This window comes from Macrobrachium nipponense, chromosome 8 (genome assembly GCF_015104395.2).
Source record: "Macrobrachium nipponense isolate FS-2020 chromosome 8, ASM1510439v2, whole genome shotgun sequence".
Lineage (NCBI taxonomy): Eukaryota > Metazoa > Arthropoda > Malacostraca > Decapoda > Palaemonidae > Macrobrachium > Macrobrachium nipponense.
This window is the reverse complement of record NC_087203.1, coordinates 98,095,283-98,121,467: the sequence shown is the minus strand read 5'-3', so window position 1 is coordinate 98,121,467 and position 26,185 is coordinate 98,095,283. Positions and strand designations below refer to the sequence as shown.

General features: G+C 36.4%; 1 protein-coding gene across 1 annotated transcript in view; it reads left to right on the top strand.

Moving 5' to 3' along the window:
• Positions 1-24,268, top strand: part of LOC135222921 (UDP-glucuronic acid decarboxylase 1-like) — a 61,227-nt gene extending 36,959 nt beyond the window's left edge. Inside the window, exons 8-9 of the mRNA XM_064261353.1 lie at positions 2,559-2,695; positions 15,311-24,268. Of these exons, the coding sequence (XP_064117423.1) occupies positions 2,559-2,695; positions 15,311-15,451 (278 nt within the window). The 3' untranslated portion in view covers positions 15,452-24,268. The remainder of the gene's footprint in view (positions 1-2,558; positions 2,696-15,310) is intronic.
• Positions 24,269-26,185: the final 1,917 nt, after the last annotated feature.

The window sequence follows — 26,185 nt, the reverse complement described above, 5'->3', positions numbered from 1 at the left end:
CCGATATCGCAAGTGAGTACAAGATGGCCAAGTCGACAATTTCGACAATTTTGAAAACAAGGATCCATTAAAGAAGCAAATGTTGCGAAGGGAGTGACAGTACTAACCAAGATGAGATCGCAAACCCTCCCGAAGAAAGGCAGAAAAAATAATTTTGAAGTGGGTACATGAGAAACAGATGGCAGGTGATAGTGTAAACGAGCCGATCATCTGCGAGAAAGCTCGGCAAGTGTATCAGAGTTACGTACCGCACATTAAATTCTGCGTGGCGGAAACTTTGGCCCCAGTGCGTAACTGTCCGTGACTTTGAGGGCTTCGATGCAGAGATTGTGCAAGAAATTGTGTCCATGGGCAACAGTATGGGTCTACAAGTCAACGACGAAGATGTTGAAGAATTGGTCGCTGAACATTCAGAAGATTTGACTGCGGACGAACTTGTTCAACTCCACAAAGAGACAGCAGGAGCAACTTGCTCGGGAGCAATCAACTGACGAAGAGGAGGCTGGGGAGGAAGTTACAGATGTCAGCAGTGATGTGATAAAAGCCACATTGGAAAAGTGGAATGATGTCCAGTCTTCCTTGAATTGTATCATGCCGGGACAAAATTGTTATGAACAGGATCGTGAATATGCTCAATGAAAATTTAATGAGCCATTTCAGAAAAGTTATGCAAGGAAGGAAAAGGCAACAGACATTGGATAAGTTTGTGATTAAACGTTTCACACCAAAAAAAAACCTAGAAGAGTTGAATCTCCGGAACGAGATCTCCCCGACCTGGATGGGGGAGGGTCTCCTTCCGCACAATAACCTCCTCCCACCCACCACCCTCCTCTTCTCTTGTCCGTCAAGCCAGAAGTCTCGCCAGTCATAGTAAGTGTTCACTTTACAAACGTTTTTATAGTGTTAGTTTACCATTTAAATTATATTATTAGATATATTAAGGTTTTTTACACTGACTTTTACATTATCTGTGTAAAAATAAGGCAAAATATACATAATATATATTGGTTCGTAGGGGTCGAGAACCAATTAATATTATTCCCATTAAACCTTATGGGGAAATTAGCTCCGAGTCACGAACAATTTGGAACACGACAAGGTCTAGGAACGGATTGTGTTCGTGAGTCAAGGGTCTACTGTAAATGTACCATATCCAAAATTTCCTTAAACCTTGCAAAGCCTATAATTTTCACCAAAGTGTAAAGCTGGCCTAACAACAAATACCTCTCTGAAACCTGGTGCGTCTAATATACAGCCTCTCTTACTTCAATGGTTGGGTTGTGAATTAACTCTTGTAATTTCAACAGCAACAGAAGTTTTTATATCCATGGGAGTTACATCTGTTCACTGATAATATGTTTATCCTTTGTGTAAATGCTGGTTGCTAGCAATCAAAGAATGAAAATATTTGGTTCTTTATCAGCACGTTCACATTTCCTCAGGAAAATTTGTAGCAAACCATTCATATGGAGTAAGTTTTCAAATCTAAATACCTTTTGAGAGAGTACGTAATAATTATCCAGTTATTTGTTAACTTTATCCCATGTACGTATATGGCACAGCACCATCGTCAAAAGTCGGTTGCATGCAGTAGCAAGGTTATCATCATCACCACCACTTATTTTTACCAAATCAGGATCATCAGTATCATAAGCAGATTCTTGAATCAGAAGCAAACCATATTTCCTCAATTTCTTCAAGTGAAACTTGGTGATGAGTTGAGGCCAACACTGAAAAAAAAATATATGTTATACCAAATTTGTAACTAATTTGTATTTTTCATAACTAACAAACCTGAGGTCTTAACAGGTAAAGGATTTACTAATGTTAAGACATCAGGTTTGTTAGTTATGAAAAATACAAATTAGTTACAAATTTGGTATGTTATAAAGAAAAGCTAAGCTTAAATGACAGGGAAAACTGTAGGACAAAAAGTCTGGTGATGAATGTAAATCCAACCTTTTAAAATCACTATAAAGAATGAACAGTCCAATAATCCAATAAGTACTGTAAATCAAACTTGCTGAAAATTATGCCAAATCTAAAATAAATTTTGTTAATGACATAATATGTATACTATTATAAAAAATAATTTCAGTAACATATCAGCATTAAATCAGAAGTCTCTAGTTAGGTAGCTACACTGCAGCTAATAGATGTAAACAAACCTATGTACCTAGTTCATGAAGATTCACTGCTGAGAATTATGTAAATCTCACACAAATATTTTTCTATGGTAAAATGTGTATCTTGCCATCATAAAGCATGATTATATATAACTTCTCTTTACATATCAGGAAAGTAAAAACCTAGCAAAGTCTGCTAATTTTAAGTTTTCAGAATCCTCATGAATGTTTTCATAGTACTTATTGGATTGTTGGACTGTTCATTCTTTATAGTGATTTTAAAAGGTTGGATTTACAATAGCCGTGACAGAGTTTGCAATCTATGGTTGCGCCTTGTGTTCAGTGCTTTTAATTGTTCTTGTAAGAGTATCTTTTAAAATACTTGTGATTTTGTTTTTGTAAAAATGTCTTTTTAAATAATCTTCTTTCCAGAATTTGCTACCATCATCCACAAATTAGTAGAAGGAAATAACAGTACAATTGTTCATAAAGAAGCTATGGAAGATGATCCTCAGAGACGAAAGCCAGACATAACAAGAGCAAACACTATTCTTGGATGGAAGCCAATTGTAACTATTTTTTTGCTTTGCTTATCCATTTACAATTTTTTTTGAACAGGCATAGGATTTACTTATTGTTTGTATAACCACAGCCCCATTAATCGTATAAATTTTCTCCTTTAGACCTCCATTGTTCTTGGACAATCAGTCCTGTCTGCCAGACAGAAGGTGGTAGCCTGACCAAATTCAAGCTCTCTTGACCCTTGGTTATGTTAACTGACAACTTCACAATGTCCAGCAGTGCTGTCACCAGCTCTTTCTCCTGGTGTTCTTTTGATGATTGCTTTCAAGTTCCTGGTGTTCTTTTTATGATTGCTTTTCAGTGATTGTTAGCAGTTTTTCTTCCTCATAAAATTATTTGGTTCATTAATTCCTTTATCACTTTTATTTGTTTTAAAAAAAGTTGAATGTACATTAGTTTTTTCAGCCTCCAGTGTTGGCCATTAGCTGATAGAAGCACATTACATATTATAATATCAATCATACAAATGCAATGTCTGAACTTTTGGTATGGCCAATTCACTGAATTGAGACTGATTTATTCAAATAGCTGTTGTCGACATCCCTACCCCTGTGTGTAGTCATTGGCTTTTAGGCAGTTCCTTGCCTTCCTTACAATCTTGCAAGTTATATCACTCCAGCATTCTGAGCTTCAATAAGATTGTCTTTGGCCCAGCAACCTTTAGGTTTGGTGCTTTCCTTTTGTATTAAAAAAATTAACTACTTGTGAGCAATGATTCTCAGCTGCAACTAATGAAGAAACAAGAAATTTAATAGTTTTGACTGGATGATGTCTCTTAACTGATGTCATAAGTTTCCCTAAAAAAACTTTGGCTCTTGTGCTTTTACCACAGTTGATGGAGTCATCCTGAGATAAAAAACTAAATTAGACTGTCATCGTGGAGGTGGATCATTATGGTTGCTCACCAGTTTAGTATTCTTTGAGCATGTACTGTCTGGAGGTAGTAAGGTAGGAAACTTGAATGAATGAACATTCACAAATGCAGATGATGTAAAAAGACAGACACAGGCTAGAGGTCAAAGTCTAGTATACATAGTGTGTTTTCATGTACACATCCTTAACTTGACCTAGTCTTGGTATTCTTAGGTAGTTAAATTCACTAGAAGTGGTTTTACTTCTTCTAGGTTCCACCTGATCATTGTTGTTTGTTGGATATGAATTTTGGATTTCATTTTATCAATACTATCAGTCATTACGAATATACAAGAAATATAATAATGAGGGGTATATGTTAACTTGATACCATGGGTGGGTAGGTAACTAAGTTATCAGGATTTTAAGATGAGTTAAAGACCATCATGTCATGTCCCTTTTTATGAAACTAAATCTCCATACTCCCTTAATTGAGGACAAAATGTCAAGTATGTACAGTGGGGCTCAAATCTCATGCGACATGATTCTTTTTGTAGTGTCCATATTCTCAGACTCAACGTAATGTTGCCAATTAGTGCTATTTTTTTTATTTGTAATGTCATTCATGTAAAAAAAATTGCGAATTCACAGCTAGCCTTATTTGCCTTATGGTTAAATAGATATGATCCCTTTTATGCATTGGTATCATTCTTAATTTGTGTGATTTGAATTGATCTAAAAATTTTTTTTTATCATTACGTTGCTCAGTTCAAGTGTGGTGTGATAAGGTTAGCGGTGCCAGCAATGAAAGCACACTTAACATGATCCTTGGACTGGTCAACATAACCATGTCTGCAGCATTATGACAATTTATGACAATAGACCTAATAAGCTCAAAAGTCATAACAACAATTTCAATGTAGGAATATGAATTAAAATAAGTTTTATTTGAATGTGGAAGATTTCGGCTGCGTTTAACCCTCTTACGCCGAAGCGGTAAAAAAAAATTGTCTCCCGTGTGCCGGAGGTGTTTCAGAGTTAGCGCGGAAGCGGAAAAAATATTTTTTTCAAAAAATCACAGCGCGCTTAGTTTTCAAGATTAAGAGTTCATTTTTGGCTCCTTTTTTTGTCATTGGCTGAAGATTAGTATGCAACCATCAGAAATGAAAAAAATTATCAGCATCATATATAAATAATGCGATATATGATAGCGCAAAAATGAAATTTCATATATAATTGTATTCAAATCGCGCTGTGCGCAAAACGGTTAAAGGTAACAAGTTACTTTTTTTTCGTTGTAATGTACACTAAATTGCAATCATTTTGGTATATAACACATTGTAAAACGATAAAAGCAACACAAAGAAAATATTATCACAAAATAATGCATGAATTCGTAACGCGCGGACGTAAACAAATATTTTTTTCAAAAATTCACCATAAATCTAAATATTGTCCTAGAGACTTCCAATTTCTTTCAAAATGAAGACAAATGATTGAATATTACTATACTGTAAGAGTATTAGCTTACAATTGCAGTTTTCGACCATATCTGACGAGTTAAAGTTGACCAAATGTCGAATTTTTTATATATATATTTTTTATATGCAATTATTTCGAAAATAAGAAAAGCTACAACCTTCAAATATAGTTTTATTCTACATGAAATTGCGCACATTTTCATATATAAAACTCTATGAAATGCCTAATATGAAACGGAGCAAATATTCCGAGAATGGGACGTACGCATTTCGGAGATTTGTGGCGGAGAATCCGCGCGCGGAGGGAAGGAAAGATTTTTTTTAAATTCACCATAAATCTAAATATTTTGCTAGAGACTTCTAATTTGTTTCAAGATGAAGATAAATGACTGAATATTACTAGACTGTAAGAGAGTTTTAGCTTACAATAGCGTTTTTTTCGACCATTCGGTAGAGTCAAAATTGATCGAACGTGGTTTTTTTTCTATTTATCGTGATTTATATGCAAATATTTCAAAAATGAGAAAAGCTACAACCTTCAATTATTTATTGTTGTATTCTACATAAAATTGCGCACATTTTCATATATAAAACTTTATGTAACGGGTAATTTAAAATGGTGCAAACATTACCACAATTGCACGTAATGGATTTTTTGTCTTTTTTCGGAAGAGTTTACCCCACTCGGACGTAAACAAATATTTTTTTCATAAATTCACCATAAATCGAAATATTGTGCTAGAGACTTCCAATTTGTTGCAAAATGAAGGTAAATGCTTGAATATTACTAGAACATAAGCGTTTTAGCTTACAATTGCGTTTTTTTTTCGACCATTTTGGTAGAGTCAAAGTTGACCGAAGGTTGAAATTTTGGCAATTATCGTTATTTATATGAAAATATCTCAAAACTAATAAAAGCTACAACCATGGGTTGTTTTTAGTTGTATTGTGCATGAAATTGCGCACATTTCCATATATAAAACTAAACTTTATGTAACGGCTAATTTTAAAATGGTGCAAACATTACCACAATCGCATGTATGATTTTTTTTCGGTAAGAGTTACCGCGCGGACGTAAGGAAAAAGTTTTTTTCATAAATTCACCATAAATCGAAATATCGTGCTAGAGACTTCCAATTAGTTGCAAAATTAAGGTAAATGATTGAATATTACAAAATAAAATTAAGAGTTTTAGCTTACAATTGCGTTTTCGACCATTTCTAGAGTCAAAGTTGACCGAAGGTTGAAATTTTGGCACATCGTTATTCATATGAAAATATCTCAAAACTGATAAAAGCTACAATCATGAGTATTTTATTATTGTATTCTACATAAAAATGCGCACATTTTCATATATAATACTCCATGTAACGGCTAATTTACAATGGTACAAAAATTTTGTCAGTGACGAAATAATTTCCGAGATGTGTCACAGATACTTTTTAGTGTGGCAAGAAAGAAATTCGCGCTTGCGCGCCTGCTTAACGATTGTAAACAAAACAACACCTTGATCCGTGAACTCCCAGCATCCCCCAAGGCGCGTGATTCAAAAGTTTTTGGCTGGTAGGCCTATAGTAAGTATTTTTCCGCGAATTTAAAAAAAACTTTTGTAAGTCGACGTAAAATACGTCCAGTCGGCACACGGGAGACAAAAAATGTCGACGTAAAATACGTCCAGTCGGGGTAAGAGGGTTAAGCTGCCTGTATGTTGGAAAATGTTTTATAGGCCTAAAAAAATAATCTAAGCCATTTGAGATGTAATCTGTTACTAATGAATTTATTTGTAGAGATCACCTGTTCTTTGAGGAATATGAATTACAACCAGTTTTCTTTTGAATGTTGATGTTTCAGGCTGTGTTTAAGCTGCCTGTAAGTTGCAAAATGATGTATAGGCCTAGAAAAGTAATCTAAGCTTTCTGAGATGTAATTTTTACTAATGTATTTATTTGTAGAGATTACCTGTTCTTTTAGGGATAAAAGATGATGATGATTTTGGTTATATGGAGAAGATGGTTATTAATCGAAATATCATAAGTATTAATATCAAGGCATATGGAACACTTGTTTTTCAACTGGTTTACAATATTATTTTCTTAAAAGTCCTTCTGCTCGCTTTTGGTGTATAATTTATTCTTTCATGAGGTAACTTGAAGTGTAAGAATGTGTAGATAACCTCATTTGCTTTCTGGCCAGAAATTGTTAATATAGAGATGTGAATGTTAAATGTAAAGTAAAGAAATCTAACACCTAGGCCTAATAATAATATCTTGGCTTTGACAAATAGGCAAATATTTGCTAGTATGTTATCAGTTTTGAAATATTTAAGAAAGATAACAAATAATTATGTATGAAAATCCAAATATTCCTTTAACAACAAAGTAAAGGTTTTCAAGATAATTTATTGGTTGCTACTCATTGTAGACCTATTTATATACCAGGTGGTTGTTGTTGCACCGACACTGATACGTCACACATGCTCCCCTCACACGTTGATATCGGTGGGCACATTCTGCTTTTTTATATACACATTTACATTTTTTCAGCGTTGAGGGTAAAAGCAATCAAATAGGACTATTTCAAATTTTATGTTTGCTTTGGAAGCATTATCAATGTTACGACAATTTTTCTCGTTCTTTTTTTATTTATTTAACATTTGTACTGAGGTTTGATGGCGACTTCGTTTTGGTCAAATGCTTCAGCAATGAGTGAACAAAAGTTTTGAAAATGTTTCGTAAAGGTTTTTCTGAAATTTGGCTACACGTGACATTTTCTTACAATTTTTGAATATATGACAGATTTCACTCTTATGAAACCTTAGTGTATGCAATACTCGCGTTTTCGCAGTGAAAGAAAAAAAAGATAAATATGGAGCATGCTAGGGTTACCAGTTAGTGAATTTTGAACGAAATCCTATGGGGTCATGTCGCATGAGATTTGAGCATCACTGTACGTACGTCCATGACCCAAACCCTATACGTATTAAGAGGACCCCATGAACAACTGAAGGGTGGCATAACCATAACAAACCAGAATGGTAAAGAGTCAGAAGATCAGAGAAACCTAATACTATAAAGAGTCTGTGGAAGGTTTACTCTGTCATTCCCTCTTGATGGGTTTTGAAATGTGTCAGATACCAAGGTTTAATATGTAAGAAAAAGTCTTATTTTATCCTTACCTTTGAAAATGTGATTTTTATACATTCAACTTACCTGTCGGATATATACATAGCTATTACTCCGTCGTCCCGACAGAAATTCGAATTTCGCGGCACACACGGCAGGTAGGTCAGGTGATCTACCCCCCCCGCCGCTGGGTGGCGGGAATAGGAACCATACCCGTTTTCTAATTCATATTTTTTCTGTCGCTTGGAATGTAAACAACATTTGCAGTTCCTCCTGATGGATTTTCGTGTTTCATCGCCATCGATCGTTTGGGGTATCTTTTACAGGGAAGTAATGGATCTTTGGTTCGGCATACGCTTTTGTTAACTTTTAGATTTTTTTGATAAAATTAACTTCGAAAATTTCGAAGATTAGTGACGTGTAACTACCGAAGTTTTCGGTAGACACTCATCCACTTTCACGAAAGTGAATTACTTATACTTTCATGAAAGGGAATTACTTATATTTATTCATTAATACAAATAAGTGTTAGAGTTTGATTGAGGAAATGTAAATCTTTCTCCTAGTTGGGGAAGTCAGAAAAGTAACTATCCTTTAGAAGCTTTATTAGCTCTTGTGTTAACGAGCAATTATAGTAGTAACAGTACTAGTAGTTGTTGCATCCTCATCACCTTCTTACTCCGCAGAATCTACAATATCATATTTGCAAATTGTAGACTTTGATATAGTTCAAATGCGAACTCTTAGAACGTAAGAAGTGAATATAGTGTTCCCCCATTACAATGGAGGGTGCGTCTGATCGGCTCTGTCTCGCTCTCAGGTCTAGACCACTTCCAAGCTCACAAGCCCAGAGGAGAAGGAATGCGAAAACCGTAAGGAGGTTTCAGAGAATCCCCACCGGTCAGGCGTCCCCTCGGCAGGTTCTGTAGAGCGTCCCAGACTGCCAGGGATAGCCATTGGAAAGGCATCCTGAATCAGTGTTTCTCCCTTTTTATGCCTACTGTTCCTCGATGAATAGAAGAACTTCGAATGAATGAAATTGGCGAAGATCCTCGTATAATGCCTTCTGGTAGAATTATTCAAAATGAGAATGACATTAATCGATACACCTTTCGGAATCAGGCGACGATTTAGCGCCTTCTAATATTAGAGATCATTCGATAACATTTGTGATAAAGTCAATGTTCGAACATTTTTTTTTGCAACTAGACGAGAGCGCTATCCCATGGGGGTATGAAATTGTTATTTCAACATAAAATTCCCCATCGGTGCATTTTTAGATATACTAGATCTATTCTGATGAGAACGATTTAGATTATTTGTCAATCGAATGAATTATATGGATCTCGTTGAGTGATAAAGCATATATGTATGACTTTTAAGCTTCTAGCTCCTACCATGCTTAGGACAAATCGCCTTAGGACTAAGGTATGGCAAGGCATATACACATACCGAAATTTATGCTATAATGGTCAAGTAAAATCCTTACAAAATTTCCTAAATTAATACAGTTTACCTTAATGTAACAGTATTATAGAGGATTCTATTACACTAGAGTATGAGTTATATGATGCTATCGTGTCTTCGAGAAGTGATTGGAGAAGCATATCTTTATTGGTGGATTGAGAGTAGGATAGAACATTTTTCTTTTAGAAGAGGTTTCCATGAATTACCAGTACCCTTCTAGGACTTTCCTAGGAAGGAATATGTTTAAAAGGATTGTTTAGACGACACTTATTTAGTTTCTAGACTTGTCGAAGTCTCGTTCGCTTAATTATGCTTATATAAAAACTTCCTGAAGTTCGATAATAATTTTATAAGATTCCTTTATTTAATGGAGTAACTGGCAAGACGACTTTCGAAGACTGCTTTCGCTTTGAGACCAACGCAGTACCATCTTGTTCTCAGTCGTGAGCGGTCGTTTACAGCTCTCCCTATTGCGGAATGGGATAACTAACCGTATCTCTTCCCTACAATTGTGGTCTTAGCCTCGGATAGAGGGAATACTGAAGCTATCATAAATAAAATATTGTCTGCCTTTTGTTAGGAAGCTTTCAATAAGAAGTATATTACAACCTTTCAATGCTGTTTACCATAGGTAACATGATTAAAGGATTCTAATGCAGCAGAAACATTATATTATTTAATGCACTCATACTTACAAAAAAGCATGGACTTATTAGAGTACATACTTAGTGAGAAGAGAGATGTAATAGAGATTCACTTCAAGACTACGGTATGGTTAAGTCTTTCGAGAAAAGACACAACCGTATTTAGATTCGGATATTGCGCAGAAGTTGTATGAGTCGGATGGGAAACATTCTTTTAGTGGGAAATGGTTTCCCTGAATGGATTATACTACGTATATAAAAGTTTTTCATAATAAGAACGAAATTAACATATGAAAGGATGTCGGGTACCATAAAGACACAGATGTTCTGGCACATAACAAAGATAATTAGTAGGAGGCGCCAGCCTGGCGCAGATGCGCCCGAAGCGCCAGCTTGGTGCAATAAGCCAAGAGCACCATCCAAAATATTTCTCGTTTGAGCGAGTTATTAAATAAAAGCAATGCAAGAATTTGCGAGTCTGTGAGAACCTCGATCGACGATAATAACTGTTAAAGTATGTCTAACATTTATTGCAAAGAGTTGTGAGAACCTGCGAGAAGTCTTCTTCATAGATCTCTTAGCAAGGTAGAAGACGAACAGTCTTCCTGTAGACTGCTTCCTTTTCCTCAAACCATGCCATAAGGAATCATAAGCGCCAGCCAGATGCCTGGCTCTAACTAGAAAATAATTAGTTAAGAGCATATACATTAGAGCAAATTATGCTTACTTACATAGAGCTGGGAAGTTACTCGTCCCTTGCACTGGAGTAGTCCTTCTCGTTCAGGAAAAAGGGGGGGGGGGGGGGGGGGAGGGGGGATACGGAAGAATTAACCGAGGAAAGAATAATTCCCCTTCCGATATACTCGAATTAGAGGAAAATTGAGAAGAAACATCCAACTATGGAAGTACTGTAGAATTATAGGATTCTTACAGCACCTCTTCTTATTTTGATATCGAGATTTCCTGACCACGGTTGCAAGTAATGGGCCATAAAGGCTCCAGCCAGGCTTTAACCAGGCGATAGGCGCCAGCCAGGCGCGAGGCGTCAGCCAGGCGCGAAGCGCCAGCCAGACGCGAGGCGCCAACCAGGCGCAAGACATCAGGATCTCCAGTTTCTCAGTATTTGGAGTTAGACTTTCCAAGTGTTTCCTCTTTGAGAACTGACACAAGATCAGTTTTTTCCTGACAGGGACACAAGTTGTCGCACAGGCGGCCGTGGCCCTTGTCAGGATTAACTGAAATTGTGGAAGTCTCTAACAAGAACAGACTTCTCATGTCAGGTAATATAGTGGTCGCGTGAGCGACTTCTTTCCTGGCAAGAGGAGTTGTTTTGGGAGAAACTTTCTTTGCCAGATCAACCCTCTACTGACAATTATTCTAGATATCGCACAGGCGAACGTAATACGTGTCAGGATAAGTGGGTTCTTCTGCTTTATAGACCTTTACATGGTGAAGAGAACCGATATCTTTGAGGTCTCTCGCTTTCCTCAACCTTATGAGACAAGTGATAGAAAATATATCGGACTTATAAGTTAATCTGGGTGCAGGTTTTAGAAAGACCTTGGCAACCCCTTTTTTATTGCACGTTTCGGCTAGTCCCTTGAACCATGCAGCTCCTCTTTCTCCTCTTTCATTGTTATTAACAGGATGTTATATTATCTTACTCCTATGTAAACATATAAAAAGGGAGACCTTGTAATGTTTTGGTACTGGAAAAGACTCGTAGGAGCTCTCAGTATTGGGTGAGAGGCTCTTTCAAGTATCTGAACCGTACATTACGGCCTGATGTCCTAGGATAGGAATCTTGAATGATTCTCCTCGATCCTGGATCAATTATTAGGAGAATAGGATAATAATAATTTGTTGTTTTGCAGAATAACGATGATAGAATTTTCCATTCTCTCGTTGCCCAGGCACGAGGACAGGAAGAAAGAATATAAGAGAGAGGTAGCAATATACGCCATCTTTATGTTATAGAAAGGGGAATAAAATTTAGTCTTTTTCCCCTAAAATATAAACTCTTTACAGAATGTAAGACAAAGGGCATCAAAGAAAGAGAGGATAATACGTAATGCCTCATTTTAGACTTAGAGAGGTTGGATTCTCAGAGGTCACGTTCTTCTCACAGCAGGTTTTGAAAGTCTTTTCCAAGACAGTCTGAATATTCTTTCAGCATCTATTTTAAATGGACCTTAACAACCTCTCCACTCTGAGTCTGTCTGCGGGCAGACTGACCAGAAGTGGACATGAATGAGAGGATGTTTCAAGGTAAATGACAGTAGTCATGGATAAGATATATAATTACTGCAGATCGTGCTAGAAGGAATGAGGAAACTGTCCTCTTCCGATACCTCTGTGAACCACATAGCGGTTTTTTCTTCCCTTTCAGAGGGAAGAATCACCTTTCTATATATCTGCTATCAAAGAACGCAGTAAAAGGCTATACTCTGTTTCTATAAAGGGAATTGGAGATAGCAGAGCATTAAGATCTTCGGGATCTTATACAATACCTCTATACGACAAGACTAGGAGATCTTATAATTACAATGGGATCCTATTTGGGCCTCAGATTCCGTGTTCTGACAAGATGGAACTGCTCCTCATCAATGTTTCTCTTGGTACTAAACGACCAAAAGGACGAGTGAAATTTTGGGCTTGGAATCTGGAATCAAATTCTAGAAAGATTCGGCAATGGGTTCCTGCCAGCATGGTATGTTTGGCAAAAGAACTAAAACCTTTTATTCCTATATCAACGCTTTCAGATAAAGGATTCGTTGTCCAGGCAATGTATTTACGTTGTCATCTACAAAAGAAGATAAGGTTTAAACGTTTGCTGACAAGAGTCTTTGGAATACGATGAGGGCTAAAAACTACTTCCCAGAAGGTTTGAAGAGATATATTTAAAGAGCTAGAAATCAGGAATCCTCCCAATTTCAGCTCAGAGTCTCTTTAGACTTCTAGGCTCTTTCCCTGCCTTCGTGCAAGGATAGGGAAGATTTTGCAACGAGAGAACTCATCAACATGTAGGAAGAGTGCTCGTTAGCAACGGAAGTATCAAGTATTATCCTACTCGGAGGAAGACTGGTCTTTCGGACTATTAGATTTCCTATCGTCTACTGGATGTAGCTGACTAAAATTACCTCCCCTTGTTGCAGAGGCCATAAGCTCAAAGTGAAAGAATTTCGTCCACCCTTTTCCATTCTCCTGATAAACGATTGTGGATGTTCAGACTTTCGGACAATGTAGCGCCAATCAGGCGCCAAATGCCAAACAGGCGTAAAGACGCCAGAGCAAGACAGTCCTAATAAACACTGTCATTGTCTGATGAGGAGAAGGAGTAGGCCTCCAATCTGGCGCAGATGCGCTAGAGGCGAATAAATCAGGCAAATAAAGTGTCTCGAGGTGGACATCGCCAGTTTTCATCGAGACTATCAACAAGCTCGAATCTCCAGCAAGTGGGGAGAAGTCAGCCAGGCGCCAGGCGCGAGGAACCAGCCAGGCGCCAGGCAAGCGAAGCGCCAGCCAGGCGCGAGGTGCCAGCCAGGCGCGAGACGCCAACCAGGCGCGAGGCGCAAGCCAGGGGTGAGGCGCCAGCCAGGCGCTAGGCGCCAGGCAGGCGTGAAGCACCAGCCAGGCGCGAGGCGCCAGGCAAGCGAAGCGCCAGCCAGGTGCGAGACGCCAGGCAGGGGCGAGGTGCCAGGCAGGCGCGAGGCGCCAGCCAGGCTCTGGGCTTCATCCAGAAGAGATCTATTTCAAAGAAAGCCCTGGTCTTCTTTGGAACAGTGGAATCTCTAAAGCACTTCTTGAGTAACTTGATGATTCCTTCAAACAGCTAAGAATTAAAAGCGCTTGAAGTGCTAGCTTTTAACAATTCTTGTTCTTTCCATAACAATATGTCGTGAGAGACATATTAGCTGTAATAACGGGAGATGCAACTCTGTGTTGACTTCTCTTTGCACGAAGGAGATCAAGTGGGCCTATGAGAGATCCTTCTCTCTGTTATACGTGTCCACGGATGCGTTGCTGGGATAGGGAGCCGACACTGATCCTTAACTAGTGAATTAAGAATTTTTTATTTTAACATAAGTGTATTATTTTCTGGGGTTATTTGAAATGAGTTTGGGGATAGCTCTTTTCAAATTAAGCACAAACCCTCATGTTAGGATCAGGTGATCGGGATCGGTGTTGTGCTCCTTAAATTATGCCAATAGGTATTGGTGTACTATTGTCATGTAAGTGGATAAGACCCCATTGACAAATGACCACTAGATTCTGTCCAGTAAGTGGATAAGACCCCATTGACAGATCTACAAGAACTCTTAGCCATAGGTCACATCCTCGCTGAGGCTCTTGAGACGAAGCAGACTACTAGCAATAGCTAGGAAGTCGACCCTTCGTCTAAACACATAGGAACCAAGGTTTTATTTATTTATTACCTACAACGTATGTTGTTTACCTGTCTTTTCAGTAATAGCTGTCTTTTACTCTCCACCAATGGTGTGAATCAGCTATGTATATATCTGACAGGTAAGTTGAATGTATAAAAATGATATTGTTATGATACAATAAAGTTTTATACATACTTACCTGGCAGATATATACAATTAAATGGCCCACCCAGCCTCCCCTCAGGAGACAGCTGGAAGAAAAAATATGAATTAGAAAACGGGTATGGTTCCTATTCCCGCCACCCAGCGGCGGGGGGGTAGATCACCTGACCTACCTGCCGCGTGTGCCGCGAAATTCGAATTTCTGTCGGGACGACGGAGTAATAGCTATGTATATATCTGCCAGGTAAGTATGTATAAAACTTTATTGTATCATAACAATATCATTTTTGTTCCTAGACTTCAAAAACTGATTTTAGTTCATAGACTTAAAAAACTGGTATGTAAATTACAAACATAACCACTATAATGGGGTAGGGTGAAGTGATACTTAGTATTTTTTTGAAATTATTTGGAAGGTCAGATATTTGTTTTATAATACTTTTTTAGAAACTACTGTGCCAGTTATTAATTTGTCTTATTTTACAGGTTCCACTTGAGGAGGGCATTAAAAAAACTGTGCAGTATTTCCAAGGAGAATTACAAAGATCTAAACATTCAGAAAGGAACTTTCATGATCCTTCCCGAGTAAAAATAAGAAAAGTTACTAATCAGTTTAATGAAATTTAAATTTTAAATGTCCTATTCTTTTGTTTTTAAATCACATGGGTGCAATAGTATATAAATCCATAAATTACAGTTTTATATGTTGAATCTTGATATTTGTGTATATATGGAAATATTTAATGACTGCATTTCCTGGTATTCACATGCATTGGCAGTATTGTATTTATCCCGAATTTAAATATCGTAGTGCCAGATAGTGAAGAGTGAGGATAATCTCGTAGAAGTTATGTGCAATTAATTGTATTTATTGAAATTTTTTTGAGCTCATAGAGGTTAAGGTTTTATATTACTAAATGCTGTGACATAATTTTTAAGATATTTTTATGAGGATGAGAGGACTGTTTAAGTTCTTGAATGGAAAGAATTTTATTATTATTCTGGTTATGGAAATCTAACAACACTATTTGCGATTAAACTCTTAGCCCTACCGGGAGAATAGTCTTTGCATAGAAAGACAAAAATGACTGAAATACATCAGGTAATATTAAACTGTAGTGTTGTCTTGTACAGAGTTTTACTAAATTACCAGTGTGTGTTTTTCTCAGAGTTGCTATGGGGTGTGGCTTTTGCCATGTATAAATTAATCCTTCATATTTTGTTTTGCTGATTTAAATGGTTTTGAAATGCTTATTTTTAACTTATTGTATTCAAAAATATTGTAAATGTTAGCTGTTCAAAAATCCAGTTGAAAAATTTGTTGACATCCAGGGTCAACTAGTTCAAGAAAAAACTGCACAAGGCAAATTTTATGCTTCTCGGTACCATTCATGTTGTGCTTATATGATTGGTAAGATTAACTATGAAATTTATTTTTTGTTAATAAAATTTAAGTTGAACAATGGTTGTTTCTGACAAGGACACTGGTATTATTTTATACGTAGGGATGGGAAAACCGGAAGGAAACTGTGACCGAGTACAAGGTACGGACTAAATTATTTATTAAGAGGATTTTTATGGTATTTGTGTAATTTAAGTCACTCCTTGGTTAAGATCAACACAACATTCCCCAGGTTTTCTATGGAGACCTTTTGAAGAAATGTTTTAAGCTTAAAAATTTCTAATTAGTTTCTGAAAGTAACAGCTACAGAAGTTCAATTTTTCTGAGTAAAAATTGTGCTCTATGTTATACTACTACTTGCAAGTCTGTTTCATAATTTTTCTTATAAAAGTTTTATACAATTTCAGTTTACTGGAAACAGTGTGATAGTTGAGGATGATACTAAATAAATAGCCTTAAAATAATTTGTTCCTACGAGAATACAAATCATTGCCTCTTACATAGGCATATTCCTGGAACGAACTGGAAACATCAGTTGAATCTTGATTAGGTGATGGTTAGAAGGTGTCTAAATTGATGTCGGGTAGATAAGTGGTTGGGCACTGGGCACTCACATGTCAGAAACCTATCACTTAATTTTTTATGGTCATTGTCAAACCAAGAATTTTTATTGATTATGTGGTCACAGTTCTTGATGTAGTTGTGGTGCTTGACATTGAAGGTTAGTTATGTGTTTGTGGTTGTCCAGTATGCCTTTTTGTGTGTAATGGTTATTCAGTATGCTAGGGATACGAGAACAATAATCTTCATTATTTTTCTTCAGCAGCAGCTTGTGTCTTGAAACCTCCGCTTCACCATATTTACATACAGGTTAATTATTTTGTCTTTTAAATAGGACTTTTGAAGCACTTCAACTTTTCAGATTTTTTCACTTGTTGGATACTTTTGAGTCTGGAAAATTTTTTAAATTTCTTAACAGAATAATCATGTTGAAATGTACAAGACTGATAAATGCCTTTCTAACCTTGTAATTGTAGCTTCTTTCATTCTAGGTCAACTGACCCATTATGGTCCTACCCTGTACCTTTCTGTCACTCACTTGGACATGTAGCTTGTAGTTCTCTGCCTCATAAATAGACTATGCTTCATATCAAAAAGTGATGTGTGTCTAGCATAATTGAATGGCAACCTGGGTGCACTAGTCTATTAGAGGTGTTATTTTGCCAAGTTATTCTTTGTGGGTGTTTTCTCTGGTACAATTTCTTTCATGTAAATGAACCTGAAAACTATTAACATGTTTTTGTTGAACAGTAAGTATCACTCATTTATATGATTAATTAATTTTTAGGCCTTATAATGTGAAAGTTAATTTTAAATTAAAATAAAATTATAAAAATTAGAAAATTAATTTATAGGCCTTATAATGTGAAAGTTAATTTTAAATTAGAATAATAAAACTAAAAATTAGAGTAGTGTTTAAATTATGTGACAGAAATTTCAGGAATAAAAATTTTTGGAAGAATTAAGTAAACTGAAATGTAGGCCTCACTGATCTAAAGGTTTTGTCTTTTATAATTTTACTTTATAATAATTCCATATCTATTTAGGCATCTTGCAAGCTGCTGAATGTAATAAAGAATGCTACAATACACAAGGATGATCATAAATGACCATGTTTTTTTCATGTTGTGGTGCCAGTGTCTTGGGGAAACAAAGGTTGTGTGTGAACCTCACTAGAGAAGCAGTTGAGGTTCTGTCTAACCTTCCTGCTCTCTCCTTCCTTCCTTCTCTCTTCCTGTAGAAGGGATGGTTTTTGTTCTTCAAAGGAGCAGTTGCTGAGAGAGTGCTGGTAGTCACAAAGTTCTTGAATGACCTTCTGTAAGAGTTCTAGGGTTTCCTTCTTAGTTGCAGGTCTTGACAGTTACCCGTGCTCATCGTCATATTTCGTAACTGTTAAGTGTTCATGCTATGCTGTTCATAGGAACAAAAAAAGAGAATCATGATGAAGGGCAGAGTATGTGTATGCATTTCTCTATCCTTTCCATCTTTGTTATTTTCCTTTTCTGGCTTGCAAGCGTGCCTGTGCCCGTCTCCTTTCTGACTTTTATGATTTAACTTCTAAACCCTTAAACCCTAATTGTAGGGTGTTACTACACTTCTTTTGACACAGGGATGGTGATCATGGGCTTGTACCCGATCCCTTATGCCCTGGTTGTTCACATCCTGCGACAATTGTTAATTCTGTTGCTAGGGTTTCTGTTTGTTGCCCAAGTCATGGGTTGGCACAGACTCTTTGGCTGTTTTCATTTAGGGCTGAATATAGTAGTCAGTATGGTGGATGTAGGAAACATGGTTTCTGCCTTCACTCTTCTTCCTATCTTTGAGTTGTTGTTTGTCCTTATCATCATCTCCTGTCTCGGTCTTCGACTACTACAAACGTGGCGTTCAGGAGAGTCTCCTCTTTATTGTTGTCCAGGACCCTTGGAGTATTCATTCAATAAAAGTAGTTAGGGACTAACTTCAGAAGTTGTTTATTTACTCTTGATTCCTTGTTCATATTTGTCTAAAAGGCTATGCTCTGGAAGTTCTGCCATTGACAGTTTTAGTCCATAAATTCTATTACTTTCCCATGGGGCTGAGCAGAAGGCATTAACCCTTAAACGCCGAGTGGACGTATTTTACGTCTACATTTTTTGTCTCTCGGGTGCCGACTGGACGTATTTTACATTTACATACAAAAGTTTTTCTAAAAATTCGCGGAAAAATACTTATAGGTCTACCAGACGAAAACTCTTGAATCACGCACCTTGGGGGATGCTGGGAGTTCACGGATCAAGGTGTTGTTTTGTTTACAATTGTTACACAGGCGCGCAAGCGCGAATTTCTTTCTTGCCGCACTAAAAAGTATCGGTGACACATCTCGGAAATTATTTCATCACTTTGACATAATTTTTGCACCATTTTAAATTAGCATTTACATGGAGTGTTGTATATGAAAATGTGCCCATTTTTATGTAGAATACAACAAAAAAATACTCACGATTGTAGCTTTTATCGTTTTGAGATATTTTCATATAAATAACGATGTGCCAAAATTTCAACCATCGGTCAACTTTGACTCTACCGAAATGGTCAAAAAACGCAATTGTAAGCTAAAACTTATATTTTAGTAATATTCAATCATTTACCTTCATTTTGCAACAAATTGGAAGTCTCTAGCACAATATTTCGATTTATGGTGAATTTATGAAAAAACTTTTTCCTTATGTCCGTGCGGTAACTCTTCCGAAAAAAATCATACATGCGATTGTGGTAATGTTTGCACCATTTTAAAATTAGCCATAACATAAAGTTTTATATATGGAAATGTGCGCAATTTCATGTAAAATACAACTAATAACAACCCATGGTTGTAGCTTTTATCAGTTTTGAAATATTTTCATATAAAAAATGATAAGTGACAAATTTTCAGCCTTCGGTCAAATTTGACTCTACTGAAATGGTCGAAAAATGCAATTGTAAGCTAAAATTCTTATATTCTAGTAATATTCAATCATTTACCTTTATTTTGCAACAAATTGGAAGTCTCTAGCATAATATTTCGATTTATGGTGAATTTATGAAAAAAATAACATTTTCTGTACGTCCGCGCGGTAACTCTTCCGAAAAAATCATACGTGCGATTGTGGTAATGTTTGCACCATTTTATATTAGCCGTTACATAAAGTTTTATATATGAAAATGTGCGCAATTTCATGGAATACAACCAAAAATAATTGAAGGTTGTAGCTTTTCTCATTTTTGAAATATTTGCATATAAATCACGATAAATATAAAAAAAACCACGTTCGGTCAACTTTGACTCTACCGAAATGATAGAAAAACGCAATTGTAAGCTAAAACTCTTACAGTCTAGTAATATTCAGTCATTTATCTTCATCTTGAAACAAATTCGAAGTCTCTAGCACAATATTTAGATTTATGGTGAATTAAAAAAAAAAAACTCCTTCCCTCCGGGCGCAAATCTCCGAAATGTGTACGTCGCATTCTCGGAATATTTGCTCCGTTTCATATTAGGCATTTCATAGAGTTTTATATATGAAAATGTGCGCAATTTTATGTAGAATAAAACTAAAAATATTTGAAGGTTATAGCTTTTCTAATTTCCAAAATAATTGCATATAAAAAAAATGATAAAATTCGACATTTGGTCAACTTTAACTCATCAGATATGGTAGAAAACTGCAATTGTAAGCTAATACTCTTACAGTATAGTAATATTCAATCATTTGTCTTCATTTTGAAACAAATTGGAAGTCTCTAGCACAATATTTAGATTTATGGTGAATTTTTGAAAAAAAATATTTGTTTACGTCTGCGTGTTACGAATTCATGCATCATTTTGTGATAATATTTTCTCTGTGTTGCTTTTATTGTTTTACAACGTGTTATATACCAAAATGATCGCAATTTAGTGTACATTACAATGAAAAAAAATTAACTTTTGCGCATAGCGCGATTTGAATACAATTATATATGAAATATTGCATTATTTATATATGATAATGATAATTTTTTTCATTTCTGATGGTTGCATACTAAACTTCAGGCAATGACAAAAAAAGGAGCCAAAAATGAACTCGTAATCTTGAAAACTAAGCGCGCTGTGATTTTTTGAAAAAAAAAAATTTTTCCGCTTCCGCTCTCACTCCGAGCCCCCCGGCACACGGAAGACGATTTTTAATATACCCCTTCGGCGTTTAAGGGTTAAGGTACTAGTAGGAAACATGGTTTTCATCTATTCCCTTCATCCTGTCTTTTTAGTTCTTCCCCTCTTGATGTGAACACAGAACTGGATCCCATTCATTACTATGATCAGTATGTTAATCATTTGCTAATACTCTTCCTTATTTACCTCAGTTATCAATGGTCTTCAGTCTCTTGGCGATTGTTATCGCCCTTATGATAACTTCAGATATGTGTACCTTGTTTGTGAGTATGCATTACCTGCACCTGTGCTTGTGTACAACATGTACTATTCATGCATATTTAGTGCCTCACCATCACATAATACTGGGAGTGGTTTTATGGCTTGGTTAGTACTCTGCATATAGGACTGCTTCTGGATATTAGTTCAAATATGCATGATCTACTGCAGTGCCCAGGTTTATGGAGTTATGTATGGCACTGTAGGGTCTTATTAAGTGGTATAGTCTTTAATCAAAAAAGCAATCTTAGGGCAGGTTGATGTGTCTGCTGGGATCAACTGGGATCTATGGACCTCTTGCCTTTAAATCAATGTAAGCAAATTAGATAACTTACCATCAGCTCTCATGACAGTCATTCTTGTGACGTTTTCACAGAACTGCCCTACATGCAGCATGTAGTTCACATGGCTACTCTTGGGTTGCAGGAAAAAAAAAAATTTTTTTCCTATGAAAAAATTGAGTTCTCTCCCCACAATTTTCTGATTTTGCATGAGTTTCCTATTTGATCCTCATCCTCTTGGCCTGTTTCATCTCAACTCCAGGAATTGATGAATTGTCATGAATCATTTTGTTCTTCCTAACTCCCCCACTTCCTCTCAGTGAGGTTTGAGTGAGCTTCTACTTCACCCTTATTGAGCTTTCTGGTAAAGCAACTGGAAATTACATGCTTGGAGTTTCTCCCATGGTGCTTTCCTCTGGTCATGACACACCTACCACTTCCTACGTAGGTACTGTTTTCCAAATACATAGATGGTGAGCTTGGCATCTCCCTTTCTGAACTCTTCAAATAGAATTTCTATTAAATTTGCAAGGGAAACAGTTTTATCTTTTAGCACACGGTTCAGCTACACCTAATCTCATTCAGGCAGACTGTGTTTAGGGTATCGAGGAGAGGATCCTGACTGACAGACTACCCTTCTCTTTTTAAAAGGAACACGTTTAAACACCTGAATACTTTTCTTAAAGGCCCTAAGGTGCAAGGCTGAGCTTTGTTTGGGGAAGGGTACACTTAGTATTCTATGTCTCATCCCCTCCTTAGAGCCAATGTTAGTTGACTCACCAACCTGAGTTGTGCTGGACTGATGAAGACATGAGAGCTACACAACTGAGTACCTGTTCAAAGTCAGCTCTGATGATGTATTCTCTCCATTTGTTTTAACAAGTGGAAGTGTACTTTGCTATCATTTCATCTGGTGATGACGTTACCTATCAATCATTTTTTACCCATTCTCTAAAGAGAAGATATTCTTTGGACCTTTTATAGAGTACAGTTTGAAGGGATGAAGTGAACTTTGGCATAGGGCACAAAGTCTGCATCTATCTCTATGCTAGACTGTATAGATTGCAGGAGTCAGCCCTCTCCTGTTCAGACACAAGTGGGAATCTGACAATTCTTGATATGTGTTTGACTGTTCCCCAAATTATTTTGCTATAACCAGAGAGATGTGGTATGTGGCAAGAGGTTCACTACCTTCCATGCTCTTCAAGTATTGGAACCTTCCTAATCAATTCTGTGAGAAAATTTCCCACTTCAGGAGGGCAATCCCTTGCATGCCCTTCAACTTATGGAACTTTCATAGTTAATTCTGTGAGAAAATCTTCCCACTTCATGAGTAAATCTCCTGTACAAGAGGTGAATGTTTGTATTCTTGTAGGAACAGATACCAGATTTAAAAGATTGCATTTTGCCTACTTATTCAAAACGGCTATTTATCACACTCCTAACTCAACCAACCCTACTTAGTGTGTCTGTGCTGAAGATAAAATGATTGGTAACTGATAAATGAGTGAGCGGTATCCTGTCGTCACTTGCCTGCTTGACACCAATTAACCACCTTATTACAACAACCATTTCCAGCTTGTGCCAGAAATAAGGGGCTCTGGTTTGTATATATTGGGAAAAATTTATATCTTTAAAATTTGGTACTTTATTTTCAAGGGCTTTAAGGCTGTTCACAATAAAATGCACTCATAATACTATTATACATATGATGGTCATACTATGTAATTCATACTGAAGGGGAAGCAAATCTTAAAAGCTTTTACGTATACATAAAAGTATGTGGCATTTAAAAATTTTATTTTCATATCCTTGTGCAGTTTAGACAAGATCCTGTTATTTGTTTTGCCCGTCTAGTCAATTGCACATTTTAGTCATAAGAGCACAGTGATGATGGACACTTTATAGCATTTTCTATATAGATTTAAAGGTAACTGTATATGTATTCCAGATATGTTGCTTGAATATATCATTAATAGTTTAAGAGCATTAAACCTAGATCTCAAAAATAGTGAGATTTCTGAATAGTTTTAATTTTATTTAAGAGAATTTTTTTGTAGCTCCAATGCATTTATAATTTTTGAGATGAATTGACAACCAAATATATATCACTGTTTACAAAATGTGTCTAAACAATAGAAATATTTACTACTTTATCCTAATGTAATGCCTGAAAAGACAGGAATTGGCTTGTGCTGAATTTCTACTCTGGATCAAGGTCAGATTATATGGAGAGAATCTGGAAGTTTTACCAGTACCTGTGGAAGTTTACAAGTACTAATGTTTTCCTGATATGAATGGTAAGCCTCCAAGATTATATTAAGCCAGAGCAATTCTGCAGTTAACACTGTAATGTGGAAAAATGAATACAAGTAGAAGCATTCACTTAATGATATGGAAAAATGGATTAAAGTAGAAGCATGCACTTACTACTCTAGAAGACAGGGTAACGTAGCCCAACCCTTACAAGGAACAACTAGTGTACTGCTCAAACCCTCTTTGGTTTCAAATTTGCTAGGCATGGCCATAGCTAGTAAACAATCCAAAGTAAAAACATAAAGGATGGGTGGTGAAGCTGGACACTATGCTTCAGCCAATAGGATTGGATTTTTAGAGGTATAAAATTAGAATAACAGTTGGAATAATATGCCTCACATGGTAAAGGATACAGTACTCGAATGACAGTATATGCATTGGTATATGAATATTGGTTTGATGTATTCATCAGTGGGATGAAAGCTGTGGTGCTTCCATTTCCAAAGAGTAGAAGCCTTTTCCAGATTAAAAAAATATGCACTAAGCAAGAACCAGATTCTGATTCCAATAGTACCTGTAATGTGGGAATGTAATGCAGATTCAGTTAAGAAACTGGACAAGTTCACTAAGGCTATGGATCAGTCTATTGCTATTTCTGAATTGCTGACAAATGACCAGAATGACAGGGTTTAGTTAAAGTCTATCTCCATCAAAAATGCTTGAATATCCTTTACTGTAGGACTTTGTAAACCCTTTACTGCAGGACTAAGAAATGGAAGCTACACTAAATTTTTCAAGAGATTTGGTGTATGTACAGGAACTCAAATTCTTCTCTAGAATATTTCAGTAAGGCAGTACCAGCTAGAGGAGATACACTACTACATATGCAGTTTTAGTTACATGAAATGCCTCTGGCAAAGCCTAAGTATGAGAAACGTAAAAACTTGAGTTAAAGTTTATTGGGTACTGTGGATATAATATAAAATTTGAGATTATATTTTTCTGGGAATTACCCTTCTTCCAGCCTATCAATTTATTGCTGCCAGGAGACCTTCCAGTGAAATTAGCAAGAGTAAAATGAGGAGGGTTGTATTTATAGCACAAAAGATATCAATTGTTTATGTTTGGTAAGCTTTAAGTTTCAGTTTTGTAAAGAGTACCTTATTGTGTATATTTATTTTCTCTGTGATCTCTGTTTTTTAACCATAGTTTTCTTATAATGTTTATTTTTTGTACCCAAATAGTGCAGCTTTTTGTAACTTGAGTCTTGTTTGCTGTAATATTTTTCCAGTAATCGAATATGTCTAAATTTTAGCAAAAACAGTTTTTCATGTCCTCTTTACTGCAATTTTCCTATAGTTTGTGATCTTTCACAAAGTTTCAACTTTGTGCTGTTTCGAAGTAATTACTCCACAATTTTTAGAGGCACTTGTAAAATAATAATTTGTTACTATGGGAATACACACCATTGCCTTTTATGTAGGAGTACTCCTCAGTGAGAGCTGGAATGGTTGCAGAAACTTGATCACAAGGTAGTTAAATGGAAGTAGGCTGGTGAGCGGGAACCCCCCTTTCATCTGCCAAAATCTAGCACTTTTTGATTGACAATGTTTAGGTTAAAATGTGTTGATGCACTCTGACTAACCGTAAAGTTAAAACTACTTTCATCTTTTTCATTGTAAGTATGGAATTTGTGCTTAATTTTCTATATGGCTTTAAACAAGGAGAATAGTGACAGGTGTGAAGGATGCCAGTTCTGTTGCTTTGTATCCTTGGTGTTAGTGTAACCAGTTTTGTTCTGCATTGGTAGGTCCTGTGGGGAGTGTGCTAGCTAGTCACTTTATTGGAGACGATTCAGATGAGCATTTTCTGATGCCTACACATCAGTCCTCCAATTACTTTTATGGATAGGGTCCCTCCCCAGTGACCTACTTTGCAACAGATTAGGCTTACTCGCCACCTTGGTTTGGTAAAGCTATCATCTGAATCCATTAATTTAAGTGGACCCAGAAACTAGCTGACTTCTGTACATATCCTACCCTATCTTAAGGCAACAATTAGTCCAAAGTTATTGTCTCTCTTTACGAGCTTCTTATTTAAAAGGTAGTGTTTTGTATTCCTGTGGGAACAGATTACAAGTTTTGAAAAAAGCTTCGTATTTTTCCTATGCATACAAAAGCGGAGCCTTTTATTACAATATCACCTCAACCTCTCCGCATAGACCTTGATGCCAAAGAGTGTGGGTTTTCTCCCTAGTCATTCACCCATCTCCATTTAAATACCTTGTTACAGTTTCAGCAATTGTTCCAGCTTGTGCCGAGGAATACCATACATAAAAGGTTTTGGTTTGAGCCTAGGAGAAGCATAAATTACTTAAAATTTGTGGATTTTTGTCGTAAGTTATATGTATTAATTTTTGTCTATCATTGGATTAC